The 19,515-nt window shown below is 40.5% G+C and overlaps 1 protein-coding gene across 5 annotated transcripts in view; it reads left to right on the plus strand.

Moving 5' to 3' along the window:
• The window catches only part of ARB2A (ARB2 cotranscriptional regulator A), a 273,602-nt gene that overhangs the window by 44,359 nt on the left and 209,728 nt on the right, over positions 1–19,515 (plus strand). For 3 of the 5 annotated variants that reach the window (XM_082497496.1, XM_082497498.1, XM_082497499.1), the window contains exons 5-6: positions 7,900–7,965; positions 15,676–15,867. In XM_082497496.1, coding sequence (XP_082353622.1) covers positions 7,900–7,965; positions 15,676–15,867 — 258 coding nt within the window. The remainder of the gene's footprint in view (positions 1–7,899; positions 7,966–15,675; positions 15,868–19,515) is intronic. The other 2 variants (XM_082497500.1, XM_082497497.1) reach the window with 2 other exon arrangements.

The following is a 19,515-nucleotide window of genomic DNA, read 5'->3' on the forward strand; positions in this document are numbered from 1 at the left end:
AGACTACGGTGTGTTATAAGGATTGTTTCCTTCTTGTGCTCATTCTCTCTTTTTGCGTTAAAGTGCCTATTACCAATGAGGAGACAAATCTTATAAAACAAGAAAATCCATTACTCGTAATGGGATTGCTTCTAGTGCTTTATACTTGTTTATTTTTAAGATCAATGATAAAACCTCCAACCTGTGTGCGCTGCCTTGAAGTTCTTAGAAAATAATAGTAGTGCTGAGAGGCCTAATCTCTTTGGCTGAATGTAAATTATTTGAAAATAGTATCCTTTCCGTGCCCCTGAAAGATCCTTTTTTTTGAGAAAGTCAGGTTCGAGAGGTTGTAACTTGTTATGTCAGGTCTGAATTGATAGTTGAAAGCATTTTAGAGGTCTGGGGAGCTCACGGTGAATCTCCTGCTGTACTGCGCGAAGTCAAATCGAACATACTACTTCAGGAAGGAGGAACGCAAAGGCAGATGAGGTTGGGTTTGGTCAATATGTGGATTTGTCGGGCAAACTGGTAATGTTCAACCGTTACACATTTTAAGTGCGGTTCTGTCACAGGGTGGGAACTCGCAAGTGAACCTAAGGTTGAATTGTTTCTGTGTTCACTAAAGTAAAACAGAAACCGTAGCGTTTTTCTTTGCTTCAACTCAAAGCACAGCAAATTGTATCTGAGCAAGTTATTGCAGAAGGTAGAGATGGTCAGACTTGAGTGGTTTCTGAGCAAGTCTGTTTCACTAGTATTTTTCATAGTATTTTTTTTTCTTCTTTATCTTTTTTTCTGTAATGTGTGTTTATGTAGGTTAAACTGAGGTTCAAGTATAGTTAACTCATAAGGTTAATAGGGGAATAATAAGCTACTAATGACACCAATAATGTGCTAACCCTTTAAATGATATGACTCTGAAAAAACAGGAAGTCAAGCAAGAAGGAAAGTGCCATCGCACCTATGTTTTATTAGCTACAACCGCCTTAATTTTAAACATAATACCTATATTATTCTAAAAAAATCTGGCCACTAACAAAAACCTACAAGCAAAATTATTGCCATTAGGATCTCTTACTCTCTGCACTCTCATGTACTTTGAGAACTGTCTTTAAAAATTTATGAAAACGAGTGATCTGATAAGGTGTTTAAGGAGTGTTGTTTCACAAGTTGACATCTTCGAAGGCAGAAGCCTCCTATCCACTGAGTAAGTGTGTCGTTGCCAACACATCTCACTCGTGATGGGAAGTAGCCTCTGTTAACTTTGAGAGAGTAGTTCTGTCTCCATTCGTGTTTCGTCCTTGGAGCAGTGAAAAGTGGTAACGAGTAGTAATGGTGGTGATGGGGTTCTGTTTGTGTTTTGAATAGCTGTGAATGAGGAGCACAGTGTGGGAAATCTCAGATCCATCCAGCTGGATCCGGTCCACCATAAGAATATAACTAACTGGTAATTTGCTCCATTTCCTTTCTTCCCAGAAATCTGCTAGAAGTGTGTAGGGGCAGGCAATGGTGCGGACAACTTGGGTTAACAGCTTGCACTCTCTTATCCTTTCTCCAAGGTCTTGTAATCCATTTTCTGTCATGTGAATGGTGGTGATGTCAACTGCTCGCATGCGCTTTATCCTTTCTCATGTCACGTGTGCTTTATTCTTTATCATGTGTTAACCATACACCAACCGTTTGACAGGGTTGTTGGTGTTTTGGTCACGAGGGATGCACATATGGGAGACGAGAGGGACATGTGACGTTTGATGGTCTTCAAAGAGACTTTGTGGTTTGCGCTAACCAAAGGGTTCTTCACATCTGTCGTGAATCCATGAACATGCGTTGTGTGGTAATGATTTCCAGTGACTACTGATAGGTGCCCATTTAGAAGTGAAAGGCCACAAATCACACGGGCCTATGCCATTCTCTAATATGCTTTTAGCAGAGAATTCACTCTTGAGAAGACATTTTGCAAGTTTGAGTAGTTTGCTCTGCCTTTTTCTTTTTTTCCCTCTGCAGCGGGTTTGCTGTTCTGTTCTTATGCGTAGTCTGGTGGTGGGTAGAGTTATCCGTGGTTGGTTTTGAAAGTGGGAGCATGCTCGGGGAGGGGGGGCGGGAAGAGAATTCAGAGGACTCGGTTTGTAAAGCACAGCAGGGGGTAGGCTTGACGAGTAAGGCTCAGTGCACTTCACTGCGTCCCAGCATGGTTTTTGATGTGGTATGTACTGAAGCAGCTCCTCTGGATTAGGACGTAGGTGATACGGAACAAGTCGTTGAGTTGTGATCTGTTGTCTGTATACCTGGATATCTCCGTTATTAAAAAGTTCACCGGTGGGTCAGCGGCAGTTGTGCTCTTCCTCGTGTGTGCCAGGCTGGTTCTTGACATTTTTGATACATGCTATAAGACTTCTTTCAGTTTCTTGAAGACTTAAAATGAGGGTATATTACTTTAAACTGAATTATTTTGGAGTTGCCTTCTTGCTTCATGAGCATGCTTTTGAAGCATGTCCTCTTTTCCGGACTTTTGCTGTTTAAAGTCTTCCAATGCTTACTGCATTGAAGAGTCTCTTTGGTATTAGTCTCTACTTATAATGATCCTGGACTGCATCAGAAGTGTGGCCAGCAGGCCAAAGGAGGTCATTCTGCCCCTCTACTCCGCTCTCACGAGACCCCACCTGGAGTACCGCATCCAGCTCTGGAGTCCCCCACATAAGAAGGACACGGACCTGCTGGAGTGTGTCCAGAGGAAGGCCACGAGGACGATCTGAGGGCTGGAGCCCCTCTGCTGGGAGGAGAGGCTGAGAGAGTTGGGGCTGTTCAGCCTGGAGAAGAGAAGGCTCTGGGGAGATCTTATTGCAGCCTTCCAGTCCTAAAAGAGCCTACAAGAAAGCTGGGGAGGGATTTTTACTTGGACATGTAGTGATAGGACGAGGGGGAATGGCTTCAAACTGGAAGGGAGGAGATTTAGATGAGATATTAGAAAGAAATTTTTCACTGTGGGGGCGGTGAGCCCCTGGCGCAGGTTGCCCCGAGGAGCTGTGGCTGCCCCATCCCTGGAGGTGTTCAAGGCCAGGTTGGACGGGGCTGGGAGCGACCTGGGCTGGGGGGAGGGGTCCCTGCCCGGGGCAGGGGGTGGAAGAAGATGATCTTCAAGGTCCCTTCCAACCTAAACCATTCTATGATTCTATGTTTAGGCTTCAGTACCTTCTGGATCTTTGTAACTTTAAACGTGTTGGTCTCAATGGTTCTTAGTCTTTAATTTCTCTTTTCACGTAGTTGTATGCAGGTATTGATCTTTTGATCATGTAGCTTCAGGATGCTGTATTGCAAAGATTTTACAAATTATGCTGCTAACAGAATTTTTCAATGCTTTCTGGTAATTTAAAACAGTCCTGAAGAAAGTCTTCTATATGAGCAATATAATCTTAAAGGAACACAAGTCATAGGAAGCCAGGACCTTACCAGTTAATGTGTACTAGTGTTTTGTGTACCAGAACTACATTTCCACCTGGAGTTTCCGTTTTGCTCTATAGGCTGCATGCAGCAGTATAGTCTTGGCCTCCATTGTGCAGAACATTTGGCAGTGGAAGGGTAAAATGTCAGCTCTGTCATAAGATGATGTGTTTCTTCTTTCTTTCTGTGGTCTTTTCTCTGTCCTTTTTGCTGTCCAACCAAGTCACGAAATTTAATTTCTCTGAAATTAAAATGGGTTATGTTCTGGATCCGTATGAAGGACCGCGGTTCGTGCCATAGGTCTATCCCCCAGTTATCCATAAGACTACTGAACTTTGCAGATGTCATATTTGGGGCTACTAGCACTTTGAAAAGGTAATTCTGGAGGAATTCACACTGTTATATGGAACAAAAGTCAGAGGACTGACTGTTTTAAGCTCCTCAGAAGCGCAGTTGTGAGCGCTCAAGTTTGGTTCCTGTCCTGAGCCATATGTACTACTGCTCTTAACATTGTCCACAGTAGATGAAGGAAAACTGTAACGAGGAAGTGGTAGCAGAGATTAGATACTCGTTTTTTTTAATCTGCCCAGGATAATCTACTGTTTTTACTGTTCAGGATGTGTTCCACTCGACTGCTCTCAACAGCCTGCCTTCGTTCTGAGAGTTCTTCTAGTCCAACAAAAGGAAGAAAAGCTGTGACTTCGTTTAGGGTGGAAGATGATTAGGCTTATGGAAAGCAGAACACTGGCTCCTCAGCTCACTGGGAGCAAACTGAAGTATAAACCATTTAGTTTCCTTCCAAAGAGGACCACTTTGTGCTGGGAAGAAAGTTTCTCCTATCCGACACTTCAAATACAACCTTTTTGGAGCGTGGAAGTGTTAGGCTAAGTACCTTTTTGTGGTTGGAAAGGATTTCTCCCTTGCTATCAGAACAGGTGATGAGAGGCATGGAATTTTGGGGGGGTTGTGGTTTTATTCCCCCTCCCCCCCCCCCATTTCTCAGAGCAGACAATAAGAACACCTTGATAGTGCCTAGTTCAGATACTTACCCCACTTGGGGTGTGTTTTCCTGACAGAGTGCACTTGGAAGTGAGTGAAGAGCAGAGATACTGTAAAATGGGGTTGAAGTTTCCCGTGTCTCATACAAGAAATACAGAACTACCGTTTTTCCCTCCATTCATCAGGCAATTAATTTCTCACACTTTGGGCAAGCCGTACTGTTTGTTCTTTTTCCTTTCCCATCCCAGATATGGTGCTGCCTGCTCACCAGCAACCTTATTATCTTGAATTACAATGCAGCATACTGCTTACGGTGTTGGCACCCCCTATGAGTTGCAAGAGAGTTAGACAAAGCTTAAATATCCGGGGTTAGTACGAATATCATGAGGAGGGCTCTCTAACGAGTGCTACAGTTTGCCTTGGCTTGTACCGGGCAGTTTGTTCTCGATAGTTCCAGGTGAGTTATTTACACTGGACTGGGTTGAACGGCCCCTGCCACTAAATACCTGCGGTCATGAGCAACATATGACCGATGATTATTCCAGGAGAGTTTGCAGAGTGCGACCACGCTCACCTTCTCGTGCAAGAAGTCACGAGACGCTTTCCAACATCCTACAACAGTTTTCAGATCATAAAGATAAAATACCAGCATACACAAGCTAATACTGCTACTTAAAGAAGCTGCAGCTGTTTAAATTGCACAGATTTGTAATAGTAAGTCTAACTAGTGCTATATAAATAATATAGCAGAGTTCCCTTCTCTTTTCAATGCCTACAGAAAAGATATTTTACAAGTTAATTTTTCAGTATTACAGATCAGCCATAAAATCACAAGAAGTAATTAAAAGCATAACATTCCAAAAGTAATGTTGGATTTGTAGCATTTTCAGTACTTGCAGCCATATTCCTGGGAGGGACGGGATTTTGCTAGGTCATCCAGCCACACCTGTACTAAAAGTGCAGGAAACCTGGCCATTGTGGTGATGTTTTCAAATCTGGGAAATCTGGGGGTTTGATGGACTTCAAGAAATCTTGTGTATCATCTTCCATCCCTCAAAGCCGGCAGCGTACCAGCCTTTGCTAGGATATCCCTGAACTTGTTGATCTGCTGCGGCCAAAAAAAAAACCCCTTCTTGTGGTCTTACATATACCGGGGCAGTATTTCTGCAAGTGTGTCTGGACCGTGGAGACCATGCAGGTGCTGAGCTGCCCGAGGATCACAATCTCACATTTGGCACCCGAGACTCCAACCTGCTATATGTTTCTTCATGTTTACTTTTATTAAAAGCATTCATTAGTTTAAGTCTTCGCTATACCAGAGAGCTCTACTGATTTAACAGCCCCATCTTTAAGGCTGATATCTCTATTTATTGTATTGGAGTAGCGCCTGAAGAGTCAGTTAGGATCAGAGCGCCATTGAGCCAGGCTGTGGAAAAAATGAGTAAAGGTTTACTTCTGCCCTGAAGACATCACGGTCGAAACAGATGAGAGAGAATAGAAGAAATAGATGCAAACACATAGCTGCAAAAAGGGGTAGATTTTTGCAAGTGGTGTCTAAAACGTATTCTCTTCATAGCAATTTTTTTTCTCTTCCGAGTGTTCTTTTAGTGTTTCTGATGGTGAGTAGATGCCTGGATTTAGAGTGAAAAATAAAATTTGTACGTTTGAGGCCATATTATCATTATACTCATTTTAATGTCTGTACAAGATCAGCATCTGAGGCTGCAGGAACTTAACTGCTTTACTTGTTGGCATTACACTGAAGTTGATTTCGGTGAACCATAAAAAGTTTGGCCCTGAAGGTAAAATTACACTGTATGCATGTTCCTAACATACTGCTTTGGGGATAAACATGTCTTAAATCAACTCATCGCTCACAGCTAAATTCCTTCTCCAAGTGTGGTTTCCCTGTAGATAGTAATGTTCAGTAAGACTGATTTTCTTTAAAACCATAAAGTTTTTTGAACATAATTCTATCAATAAACATATTTGAGCAGGGTAGCAAAGAATTCACATCATCCTAATAAAGATTTGGGGGTTTTGTGAAAGGAAGGGAGGGGCACGCGCCAACATTTTTAATTAGCTTTCATCAGTACCTCTAATTTGCTCAAATGTGTTCCAAACGTTTGCGTATTGTGTTTGCTCACATGTACATAATGAAAACTTTTGGACTCCGTTGAAACTTTATTTGGTAATGGTGCATTTGGAAAATTAAAATTGAAGTTTATGATACCCTGGCTCCTACTTGCTCAGTTCATGGTGCGTTGTTAAGACGCCGTCGCTCGAGAGCTTTGTTACAGCGACGTTTCTGTTGTGGCTTAATATGCTGTGGGTTCAGATGGCTGTAATTGTGGCCTTGAGGGGTCGGACTAAAGAATACCAGCTGGGTTTGTACCCGGATATTCTTGGATTAATATTTTGGGACTTAGATCTTGTCCTGCCTGGAATTTAAACATGGTTCCCCAAGCTTTAAAGGGAAGGCAAGCACCGTTTGAGGCTCTTAATGAGCACTTTTTTTTCCCCTCTTTAATTTGCCTTTTTTTTTTTTCCTTTTCTTCTTTTTTTTTTTATCTTCTGTAGCCAGTGAATTCCAGGCAGTTACTTCCAAACCATTTTTACAGCCCCATATGGACAAAGCACTTTAGTTTGTTCCTCCGCTTAATTCCCAAATTAATAATAGTTAGAAAGTTCTTACATCTCCATCTCCATTTTTCTTAGAATATGTAAGGGTGAAAAAAAATTTCCCTAGATATTAGGCAAGCCTTTGAAGTGTGAACTTTGTTACATTTGAGACAGCAAGTCTTTCGTTGCGACTAGGTTGATTTTTTTTTTTTTTTTGGTTGCTCTTTGAAATAATTCCTTTTGTTTCAGGTCTGCAAATTCAATTTTATTTCTACATGGAGACAAGAGACTTAAACTCCCCCATAGAGGGGAATCAGTCAGGGTTCTTCTTCTATTTAGAAACCTTTGACCCATCCCTCCCCTGTTCGGTGAATAGAAACGGCAAGGCAACTTGTGCTGAGGGTGACTAAAGATCTGCTCTCCATGTAGCTCATGAAGTGAACCTGCAGGGGAGAGGGTTTCAGGAGTCCTGCTTATGGGAAAAAATGCTTTTAAAGTCTTCCTTTGCCAAAGAGAGTCTTTCTTGTACCCCTGAGTATATATTAATTGGTTATAATCCTTAGTTTTGAGGCACATAATTATTCACACAGCAGCACGTGATGGATTCGCAGGTACAGTTACAATTTCTTTGTGCTGGCAAGCAGCCTTTTCTGAGGGGCAGAGAAGACCTTTTTGTGTAGAGCTCAGAGTTCTACAATTAGCGGTATAGTAAAGAATTCAGATAAGTGGCAAAACATACACAAGCGCGTAGAAGTTCAACCAACTAGCCTTCACGTTGTCTGCCTGGATATGTCATTACTGTAAGTGGTTTAGTGTCTGTTTGCGTTTCTTTTTATCTTTTTGTTTGTTTGTTTTTCCTTCCAGATCATTACTAAGTATGTTTATGAACTACTGCAAAAGGAATGCCACTTGAAGAAAGTAACTCTCCCAGTAAGTATAATTTATTTTTTGTTTCCCAAAGACATTATTTGTTTGGATCTGTGCAGGGCATTGTCTCCAGACACTGCCTTCGCATGCAGCACGTGAGTGCATCTGGAGACGTGCTTCCGCTTCACTTCTCATGTGTCTGGCTTCTCCAGCTGGGCTCTCCTTGCCTTACCAGCTACCAGAACTTCCAAAATGTGGTAGTTTCGAGAGAGGAACCATAAGCTTTTTGAAAAGTGTTTATGAATGTTTTGAGACCTGTATGGGTGGTTGTAGAGAGCAAATCATAGAATCATCTGGGCTGGAAGGGACCTTTGAGATCATCAAGGCCAAACATCAGCCACATCAAATGTGCCTTTACAGGCAGAGGACTAAACTCAAACTGAGTTTCAGTAAACTACTCCAGGTCTTTTTTCAAAAACTCGCTCTTTCACTAACTTGTAACGCGTATGTAATATAAGATGCTGCTGTTGTTTAGTGAAAATATTTGATGAGCCCTTGGAAGTGATGAAGCATTCCCTGGAGAACGTGTATGAGGGTTTATAAATACATGTGATACCACGATGACGTTTGGCCATTTTTATGTCCTACGGTGGGGCGCGTAGGGGAGACTGTAGCGTGACAGCGCCGTGTAGGTTCCATCACTATCATAAAGGATTCTTAGAGAAGCTTTTGCATTACTGTTGTTCTCAGTCAGTCCGTCATATTCAGTTGAGGAAAACCCATTTGGACTAAGGAAGGAAAATTTCCTTTATTTTAACAGTCTATAATGTTGCCCAGTTCTCATTTCCGTTCTCTAAGTGGTGGTGTTTAGGGAACGTTTTGATAACCGGCCCAAACTGTTCAAGGCTTCCCAGCCAGGCTTTGCCAGTGTCTCCGGGTCAGGGCAGGAGGAGCTGTGCTGGGAGATGCTCGGAGTGGTCGGAGAGCGAGCGGCAGCTCTCCTCCGCGCTCCCGACATCTGGTGTGTCGAAAGACATCCCCAAGACATGTCACCCTCTCTCCAAAAAGCCAGGAACCCGCCATTTGTACGCTTTCAAGTGCCTGAATTTTGAGGCTGTACGGCTTTCTTTGAAGGTACTGTGTAAAAAGCAATATGCCTGTAAGTACTGCAATGCTAAGGCTGATGCGTTAGCTTTGAAAAATGATGAACAAACTTGGAATAAGTATTACAACAGCTCCATCACCTCTGTCGCACGCGTGGGGGGCTCTTCTGCACAGCTTTGAGGTTTGAGTGTCTGGCTTGGGAGCAGAGTGGCCCCGTCTAACTCCCGCTGTTGAATTAATCTGTGTTTACTCTTGCTTATAAATTATGTAGTAATCACTGATGTACTGATGTAGTTTGTCAGTAGTACATTTAGGCTGGTCTCAAATGTATTACTTCCAGCTTCTGCAAAGTGTCATAATTTAATTGCGTTTTGGAGCAAAGTAAGAACTCACAAAATATATGCAGCTGTTTAATTTTGAGCAGTGTGGGAAATTTGGCACAAGGTACGAGCACCATACTTCAGTAATGACTATTATGTGTAGGAAGTCAAAAATAGGTTATGAAGAGGACTACAAAAGTGAAACGGTGTATGTAGAAGGTGAAGAATTATATCTGTCTAAAGGCTATGTTTAAATCACCACTGACAAGACTCCCAAGTAACACCACCAAGAAACCTCGTTTCAATTAGTAAAGGAGACTAATGGTAATGAGTAATAAGACAGCTTGCAGCAGGAGTGAGTTGTGCTCAAGTGAGGAAAATGGAACAGAGTACAAATGCTGGCAAGTTACATATAAAACCACAGTAAGATCACCCAAAACTGAATTTGAGGAGCATGTCACAGCTGTAAAGGCTAATAATAAAAGAGAGCTGATGAGGCTGATAGATGAGCTGCACGCAAAAGGAATGCTCAGCTCAAATGAGAAGAACTAACATGGCTATTTCCAGTGCTACTTGTCCAGTTTCCACACTTGAATGTTATTAAATTTTTTCAAATAGGATATAATTCTGAGGAACGGGCTGAAATTTGACATTCCAGTACAGGAGATCTTAGAACAAATTGATATATAATACAATAATCAAATTGCAGGATGAGACGGTTTTTAAGCCCAGGGTGCTATAAGAAGTCAAATATGAAGCCGCAGAACAACGAGCTAACCTGTAAGTTACTGCTGAAATCAGCTGTTCTGATGAGAGGAATGGAAAAAGAGTGAATGTGATAGTCTTCGAAAGGCCTCCGGGAGTGATTCATAGTGATTCCTCTGTACCAGGAGGAAATAATATACTGGGGGAGAAAGCCTGTACAGGTTTCTTTTTAAAAAAACCTTCTAGAATTCATTGAGGGAGTCAGGGATCACATGAAAAAGAAAGATCTTGTGGGTAAGAGAGTAGGTGGATTTCCAACGAGCTGTCAACAAGCTCACCAAATGCTTTTAAAAAAGACGCCGTCATGGTATAGGAGAAGGAAGTCCCCTTATAATAACTGGTTAAAAGGGAGAAAAACATGTTCATATTTTACAGATTAAGTGAAGTGGTGCAGTGTTACTAAGGCCTGTGCTGACATAGTTCTGAATAAAGGGGAAAAAAAAAATGAATAGAAGCTAACAAACTTTGCTGTTTTTTTCTGACATTATTTAGAATACTTTAATCTAAAGCTGATTATGATGAGTTGGGGAATTATTTCATGGTGCTGAATGATTGGAGGGTAAAACGACACAAGATTTGGTTCTAGTAAATGTGAAATTATGGGGAAAATAACTCACTCTGTAAACACAATGGTGGCCTCTAAATGAGCTATTACAACTCAGGAAAGAGCTTGGAGTGATTGTGAATAGTTCTCTGAGAACATCAGTTAGTGCTCAATGGCAGTCAAAAACCCTCAAAGCAAATAGGATGTTAGGAATTATGAGGTGTTGAGAACAAAACAGAAAAACATCGTCATTCCACTCATTATGTGGGCCCCCATCTTGAACACTGCATGGAGCCTGGACACCATATCAAAAAGGATATGAAGAATTTAAAAAAAAAAAAGTACAGAGGAGGGTTACAAGGATGATCACAGGCATGAAATGCTTTTCGGACAAAGAAAGATTAGACAAAGATTCTTCAGCTTGGAAAATAGATGACTGAGGAAGGAATATGACAAATCTATAAAATCATGAAAGGCGTAGAGGAGATGAATAGGGAATGGTTTTACGCTTTTTTCATAATAGAGGAGCTAAGGGGCATCAAGTTTAAATTATCAGGCAGGAGATCGCTACTGAGAGAGAGGTAGTACTATTTCATATACGTCCCAATTATATTGTGGAACTCATGGCCACAGCGTACTGCCTAGCAGAAAGGAATAAATACATTCAAAACGCCCATCTGACGGTAGGAAGGTGGGATGGGAGCGATTGCGCATGCTTGTCCCGTTGTAGACTCTGGCTGGGGCGGCTCCAGAGTTACTGGTTGCCAAAAGCAGGGGAGAATCACTGTGACCTCTCTGTTCTCATCCGGTTCCCCTGAGCCATCTGCCAGTTGTCAGAAACAGGACCCTGCGACCTCGGTCTGACCAGGATGGCTGCTCCTATGAGTATGACCTTAGTACATGAAAATTTTAGAGAAGAACAGGAAAACATGTTTTTTCTGAACTTTGTCACGGGTGATCAGAAAGTTGGTGTATTGGCCTTCATCTCTCTGTCAGCTGACAATGAAGTAGACAGTGTAATGATGTTTGACTATAAGAGATGTGCCTCAGGAATTTAAGTGGGGTGCTTTTTTTTCCCCAGCATGATTTTAGTAGTGTACGGAAACGCTGTGGTTCAAAGGTTTAGGATGACACCATTTCATGTTCTCTCTTCTTTCTTAATTTCAACCTCATGCGCGAAGTCCAACTTGATGTCTTTATTTTGCTTTCTCAGGTAGCAGCTTCAGTTTTGGACACAATTGTTTGTAAATTTCTTTTCAGATATGAAAATAAGAGCAGTCTGGAAATCGGGAAAGCTCGACCATTATTTTATTAGGTCAGCGTCTCTGACAAAACGTAAATCTGAACGTTTTTTCCTTCACAGGGAGGCTGAGACGTGTATTGCATTATTGTTACTGTAAAGTATTATAGTTCTCCTAGTGTTCAACATATACTACTGGACTTGAAAATTTAAATGAAGAGACTCATATTCAGGGAGACGACGTTCAATTATTTCTTTTAAATTTCTCATTTTGTGCTCCGTTGAAGGTTGTATTATGAATATAAAGAAGACTGCAATTTTTTTATCCAGATGAAGTCTTTGTATTTCTCTGGTTTTAATGGCATAATCAGTGATTGATCTTTGCTGTTCTTTAGCTGTTGAGGACAAATAGAGGGTGCTTCTGAATTAAATGCATCTTTAACAGCTTCTGGGAAGGCCTGAGATGGAAGTTTAAATAATTACTAACATATTGTATTGACGATGGCACTGAAAGGTCTCACTTTGCAGAGTCTTCTAACTTGTCAGTGCTTTGCTCTTTCGCTGCGATAGGTAAAACTTCATTCAGGAGCTCTACTAGACAGCCAAGGATATTTTTCTTTCGGAAACAATGGTCTCTTATCTCCACTGCATGTTCCTTTTTGGCCATTTTGTTACCTACGTGCAGTCAGTACTTGTTTTGTAAAAATTCCACCATTTTTAGGTGTGTTAAGTTAGTTGTGGTACTCACCAAATGCTGATTATCTGCGTGTAGTATTGATCAGCAGTTTTCACTTTTCACAGTTTTGAGTGAAAAATTATAAATGAGGATATTCAATATTGTGAAGACTGTAACATAAGTGAGTGAGCGAGCTTCATGTAGAGCCACATAACAGAAGACTTTCTTATCTTGCGAAGCAAATGAGCAGTTTTCTCTCTCCACCAGCTGCTCACAGTTCTCACAATCTTTTTGAGTCTTCAGTTTCAGTTCCATTTGTTTGCCACACTCTTTCCTCCAGTCACAAGTTACACCGGTTTCACGTGTTTGCTCATTTTTTTTTTATTGTGTTTCTTAACTGCAATGAGAAAAATATTTGTGGATTTTTCCCCCCCTTAGAAATGTAATGTTCAATCTTAAACTTAAAATCTTCCCACGTACAAAATAGAAGACCTCTAGAGCCTAGGTGGGTCTCGTGCATCTTGGGTTGGTAATGGCCAAGAACTGGGAATTGAGTCATAATGCCGATGTGGTAGCATGAAGGTCGGTAAGATTAGATATCAAGTATAGTTTGATCTTACCCTGTATATTGTTAGCAACTGTGCAAAATACTAACTGGTGTGCTACTGAAATTTCCTGTAGACTGGTGCTACTGTATTAGGGGATGGCTCGTGCGAGGTAGAACTCATATAGGAAAATTATTTCACTGCTTGAAAACCTTAAGAATATCATAATGTATGTAGAGTACATAACTCAGAAAATTCACCGTAACTGCCTACATTCATAAACCTTAAGGTGTAGTTCTGCATTGGAAAAATAAATCTGAGAAGAGGAAAATTAAACTTTAAACAGTACTTTGAAACAGTAAATCATCAGCAGAATTTAGATTGGTTTGACATTCCTAGCTACATATTATTGGAAGATTATTATTGCATGTGAATAACAATGTTGAATCAAATTGTAAAATTAAACTAATTGAAGTTCAGCATTTTACTGAATTTATTTGATTTGTCTTTAAATAAAAGATCAGAAATAAGTGCTCATGAGTAGGTCCAGAAGAGAAAGTGGCTAATAAATATAAATTATTCTATGCAGACTCAGTGTGTCTAGCACTGAATGGTGTTCTACGTTGATTTGTCAATAAGGTAAGGTTGTGCACAGGAGTGACCTTTATGTGCATTCTGTAGTGAACACTTGATCTAATGAATTACTACTGTTTGAAAATAAATTAGCTTGAAGAAAAGTTTCCAAGTGTGATTGAGGAAGAAAATGAGGGGTTATTTTTTATGATCCTGGTAGATATTTTTAGCGTTTTAAAAAATGGAACCTATTTACAGAAGTATGAACTGGTTATATCTTCTAGTACACATGATTACTAAGTGCTAGTATTTCCTAAATACAAAAAGCACCTTAGTTTATAAATCCTAAAACTTACACCTAATTTGTGTATCTTTGAAGTACAAGTTCACAATGTCTTATGTTGATTCCCCTATCGTAAGTATTCAGTTTATGTGCAGAAGTCAACGGCATCTTGCCAGATACTATCTGAGATTTAGTGTTGTCTGACTTTTTACCTAAGCCATGTTAAATTTTAAGGTGTTAGCGCCGCTGCTTCAGAAGCGGCAATGTGACCTGACTATCCCCAGTCTCACACCCGTTGTACTTACATATTCAAAACTCTTTTCAATAGAAAGCAGTTTTTACTACGTTTTCTATTTTCGCACAAAGTGTGAGAGAAGGTGAGTGCATTTCCTGGTGTAGAAAGCACAAGCGGAGGCACGTGAGATGTGACGTCATTTTCGGAGCAGGGAAATAAGGTCTTTGGTGCGACGGCAGATGCTGAAGAGAGACACGACTGTTCTTCCAGTTTGGAATTCCTCTTGCTCAAGTGGCCTCATTGACTTCACTAAAAAAACATTAGGTAGGACTCGCATCACAAAAAGCCTGGAGGTTCACACGGAATTAATTTTTCCTAAAGTAAAGGTAATTTAAGAATACATGCCCGCGTACGAGAGGAAAGCTGACATAATCCAAAGGGCCGTTCCTCCTGTCTCAACGCGCGGCTGATGCCCTGACCTGCTTTTCGTCGCTGCTTCACGCGGAGCGTGAGACGGTCCAGGGTTGGTCCTGGGAGATGCACCGGGAGCCTGTGGGGGTGGTGGGGTGCGGAGGTCGGTAGGACGGGGAGATGTGCCTGTCCTGTTCTTCCTTTTCTACATATTCACACGGTAGAAGGGGAAGAATGAGAAGAATGAGTAGACAGTTTCTTTCTGTCCTCGCAGTGTTTACACCAGCGCGGTTCTTCTGCCTTCAGCCGGGCTTGCCAAACCAAGCGTAGACCTGTTTTATAGAACTTCTCTTTTTGTTGCACAAAAAGTGGTACTTTACTCTCTAGAGTAAGGGCAAAACTTGGAATTAGATTGTGGTTTTCTGAATATCAAAGCCGGTTGTTGGTCTGTTCCTGGAGCAAAGCAGCTGAGCGCTGGCCCCGGTGCAGGACTCTTAATGACACCGTTATTTAGACCCAAACTGGATTTCTATGTTTTATTAGGCCTATCCTATTAAATTTATAATAGAGAAATTTACAACACTGGTTCATATGCAGCTTATTGGCTATTTATGTTGAGGTGGCCGAGGTGGAACTGTCTACGATTTTTTTTCGTATTATGGAAGACTTTTATTGTTGCTTCAGGCGCATCAGAGGTGACAAATTACTTGATTTCCCCCACCCCCAAATTGTTCTTTTATGGACTTTCTTTTTTGCCAGTAAATTTCTGCAAACAACTGATGTTTCAAAGCTTTATCGTGCTTTTTACCCCTTTTTTTTTTTTATTTCATTCTCCCTTGGGTCACTGTTCTAAGCTGTGGTATGTTTTTGTGACTTGGAAGTTACGTTGCACCGACACTAGCTTTTGCTTTATTTTTCGTTAGTACTGGGCACACATTATTCCTTACATTATGGATACAAGCAGCTGTTAAACGGTGAAAGTTGTTTATATCAATTAGGTGGCTAACTTTATACCTACAGATGTTCTTTCAAACAATTTTATCGATGCATAAAAGTGTGCGTTGTCTGTGATTGCAGGTTGACGCGACTGAGAGTGAACCAAAGAGCTTTATATTTATGAGTGAAGACGCATTAACAAATCCTGATAAGCTGTTGGTGCTAATTCACGGTAACGGCGTTGTCAGAGCGGGTCAGTGGGCTAGGAGGCTTATAATTAACGAAGACCTGGACAGTGGCACGCAGATACCGTATATAAAGAGAGCTGTTGAGGTAAGTGAGAGTGCACGTAGGTATGGCTGTGTGTGCGTGTGCACGTGTGTGTGTGTACCTGCGTATGAAGAGCTCCGCGACGTTTTAATTTGTTAAACAGTGTTCAAATTATCAATTTGATCATTTCATTTATGGTGGGAATACTCACTTGTTTGTTTTTTTTTTTTTTTTTTTCAGAACTTTTTTTCCTAATAGAACCGAGTTTCTCTCTTACGGTAGAAGGAAGTTTTAGTTGTGTGTCGTGTTGTTGTGGCGGCACTGCCGCGGAGTTTAATACGGCAGCTAACGTGACAAGAGCCCTTAGCAGGCGATGAGATGCAATAGAAGGCACTACAGCAATTTGTTATGATTTGAAGTGTTTTCTTTTACATTTCATTAAATTTGTACGTATTCTCACTCAACGTCTGTTGTAATCTCATGATAACATGAGCTTTCATGATAACAGCAGGCTTTTTTGCTAGGCTTGTACTGAATTTATTAGAGGCACAGTCTTTTTCAGTTTTGCACTGAATACTGATTCATTCTGATTCACCTATCAATACTTGACAGTAAAAAACATTTACATTTTATGGACACTGTTTTGTTACATTAACCTCTACGTGAGAGACAATGCACAACTTGTGTCATGTTTTTAACATAGGACCTTTGTAGGTGTAATTCCTCTCTTGCGTCTTGCTACCTAAATGAAACTTCCTGTTGTAAACATTAGAAAAGCCTATTTAAGACTCGCTATTTCTATTATATTTACCAACCTAAGCTAATGTTCTACTCGAAATAGCAGCGTTGTCACTGTGATTATTGCACGTTTTGCTAAATGAAGTTGAATTTTTTGCAGATGGCTTTAAAGTATTCGGTATAGAAAATGGTTCTCTTCGAACATGTTTTCCTTTTTTCTAATAAAGCAAAGACATTTTCATAGCGGTGCTTACATGCCTGCGTTTTTGTTTTTTGTTTTTTTTCTAGAGATGCCTCTGTCTTGGCTAGCATGAGAGGCTGAGCTTTTAAAACTGGGATACTGTCCCTAAATTGAATGATAATCTTTACCAGAGTATTTCTAGTAAAGGGGAGTTATAGTCCTTTTTTGTGTTCTGTTATTTTTATTTTACGCAATGATTGTGCCAGGGTGACAGAGGTCAGACCTCTGTTCCCTCAGACGGTTATTGTCCTTATAAACAGATTATGTATTTCTGCATTTTGAATGCTGCTTTAAAAAAGACAGGAAAAACCCAAAGAGTTTGATGAAAAAATGTCTTTTAAAAAAGGGAATCACGTCAGGATATCGGACTTTGTGCTCTTAACTTTTGACTTCCTTCTTTCCTAGCGTGGTTTGTAAAGTTGTTTTTCTCTGTAGTCAAGTAACTCCTGCTACTGTAAAACCCACTCTCCCTTTTTGTGCACCTTAAAATTCTGGTAAATGAACTACGTGTTTAGAACACATACTATTTGGAATTATTTTTTTCATGCAAAATGAAGATTAAAATGTGTTGTGATTTTTTTCCATATCCTGTAATCACCGTGGTGGGCATTGGATGTATATCTGGTCAGATAAGGCAGTATTTTATGGAAGTCGAACTCCACTGAAGGTATTTGGAATCATTATGTTGTGGCTGAAAAGAAAATGCAGATAGTTACACGCTGATATCATGTCTACTTCATGTACAGATCATATAAATTACTCTTCCAAATGCAGGAAATGATGGTAGAGTGAGTATAAGGACTCCAATTTTAGTTGATAATAATAAAAATTGCATCCTTTCCTGGGTTTTCGGGTGTTCAATCCTCTAGTTGATTTAGGTACTTCTTGTCTCTTATGAAATGAAAATGACCGGTCTGGGCGGAAAATGGCCTGAATGAAAATTGTGATAACTCCTCATACGATGTTGCCTGTTAGAAGGAAGGAATTATTTTCCTTGATCTTCCACTGTTTCTTCTATGAAGAGGTTTCATCCTTGAATGAAACCAGCAGACCTTATCAAAGCATAAGATTACAGTGCTGATGACAGGAGAACACGGATTTTTTTTTTCCTAATAAGCTATGTGAATTTGAAGTGGATAACAATATCTAGGATTTGAAAATTCTGCCGATCTGTTGTGAGTGTGAAACACGTGCAGGTAGCTTAAAAAATTTGCTGGAGACTAGCTTTTAATTTAAAAACAAAAAAAAAAAAGTAAAAACTAGTGCTCAAACGTCTTTTGTGCAAAAACTAGTTCAGAAATGTCACCTCTGTTTTCCTTAAAACAAAACCGAACAGACAAACAAAAAAAACCCTCTAAGTAGGTCAAAACTGTACCTTTTTCTCTACTGCTTTTCCCTGCGGAGAATGATGAGACTACCACAAGCAAGTTCCAGTTTATTTCTTGGAAAAACTGAAAACAGGGATGTAAAAGCTGGAGTTACCAGTGAGCAGTGGATCGAGCAGGATGAACTGATGCTACCAGGAAGTTAAGGGAAGAAAAGAAACTATTTCTTTCTGGTGCAACACTTTGAGGGGGGAAAAACAAACAAACAAACCAACAACTTTAAGAGAAAAGCATGTATGAAATAAGGGAGTGATGCAAAGGCTTAAAATTTATCACGCTTCTACTGAATTGGGGCTGATACGCATTGGAAAGAAAAGATCCAAGGAGAAATGTCCTGGTAGGAATCTGAGTAGCTAGAAATGTGTTTTTTCTTTTCACCTGGGTGCTTCCGGTAGGTAATACTTCTCCTTCCATCTTTTATGTCAAATTCTGTTGTGTTATAGGTGTCGGGAGTAGCTTACAAGGTTTTATGTGAAGAGGTAAGATTAATGTGTGTTAGTCGTGTAAAAGAGATTTTGAAATATGAAAGAAGAAGAGAACAAACAAGTGACGAGATAGAGAACAGATTGTACGAAAAGGAGGGGGGAGAAAAGTGTATATAATGTGAGAGACAGATATGTGTAAATACATTAAAACACCGTAGGAAAAGATCTACTTTAGAAAAACAAGTATAAAGTGGGCAAATGTGACGACATAAAGCAGTAAGGCAGTAAGAAAAGCTTAATTAAATTGTAACAAATACATGTTAGAAAGATATTTAAAACAAAACAAAAAAACCACGGCAACTTCCTATGAATATGGTAGGAAATGAATATTGCATAGGTTTGTTGTTTTGTTAAAACAGAACTTTTCTACTGAAATTCTCTGTGGTGGGAAGTGCTGATTTTTGACAGCAGCAGTCATCTGACGTGTCAGAGACTGAAGTTCAAGTCCCTTCTCTGGGAATGAGGGACTGTTCCACTTTTAATGATAATACCGCACTGAAGCTATTCCACCTTTTACAAATAAATAAATGTAAATTATATAAATTAATAAAGGTAGATTAGAAGAAGAATTTTAATCTCTCTTGTACATTTTGCATCAGTGTCTCATTCACTGTCCGTGGAGTCAGGCTCTTCTCAGATCAGTTATTTTGAACATTAGGAAGAAGTTTTTCCCTGTGAGGGTGGTGAGGCACTGGCACAGGTTGCCCAGAGAGGTTGTGGAGGCCCCATCCCTGGAGGTGTTCAAGGCCAGGCTGGAGGTGGCCTTGGGCAACCTGGGCTGGTGGGAGGTGTCCCTGCCCAGGGCAGGGGGGTTGGAACTTGAGGTTCAAGGTCCTCGAGTTGGAACTCGAGGTCTTCAAGG

The sequence above is a fragment of the Vanellus vanellus genome (genome assembly GCF_965231255.1).
Source record: "Vanellus vanellus genome assembly, chromosome: Z".
Lineage (NCBI taxonomy): Eukaryota > Metazoa > Chordata > Aves > Charadriiformes > Charadriidae > Vanellus > Vanellus vanellus.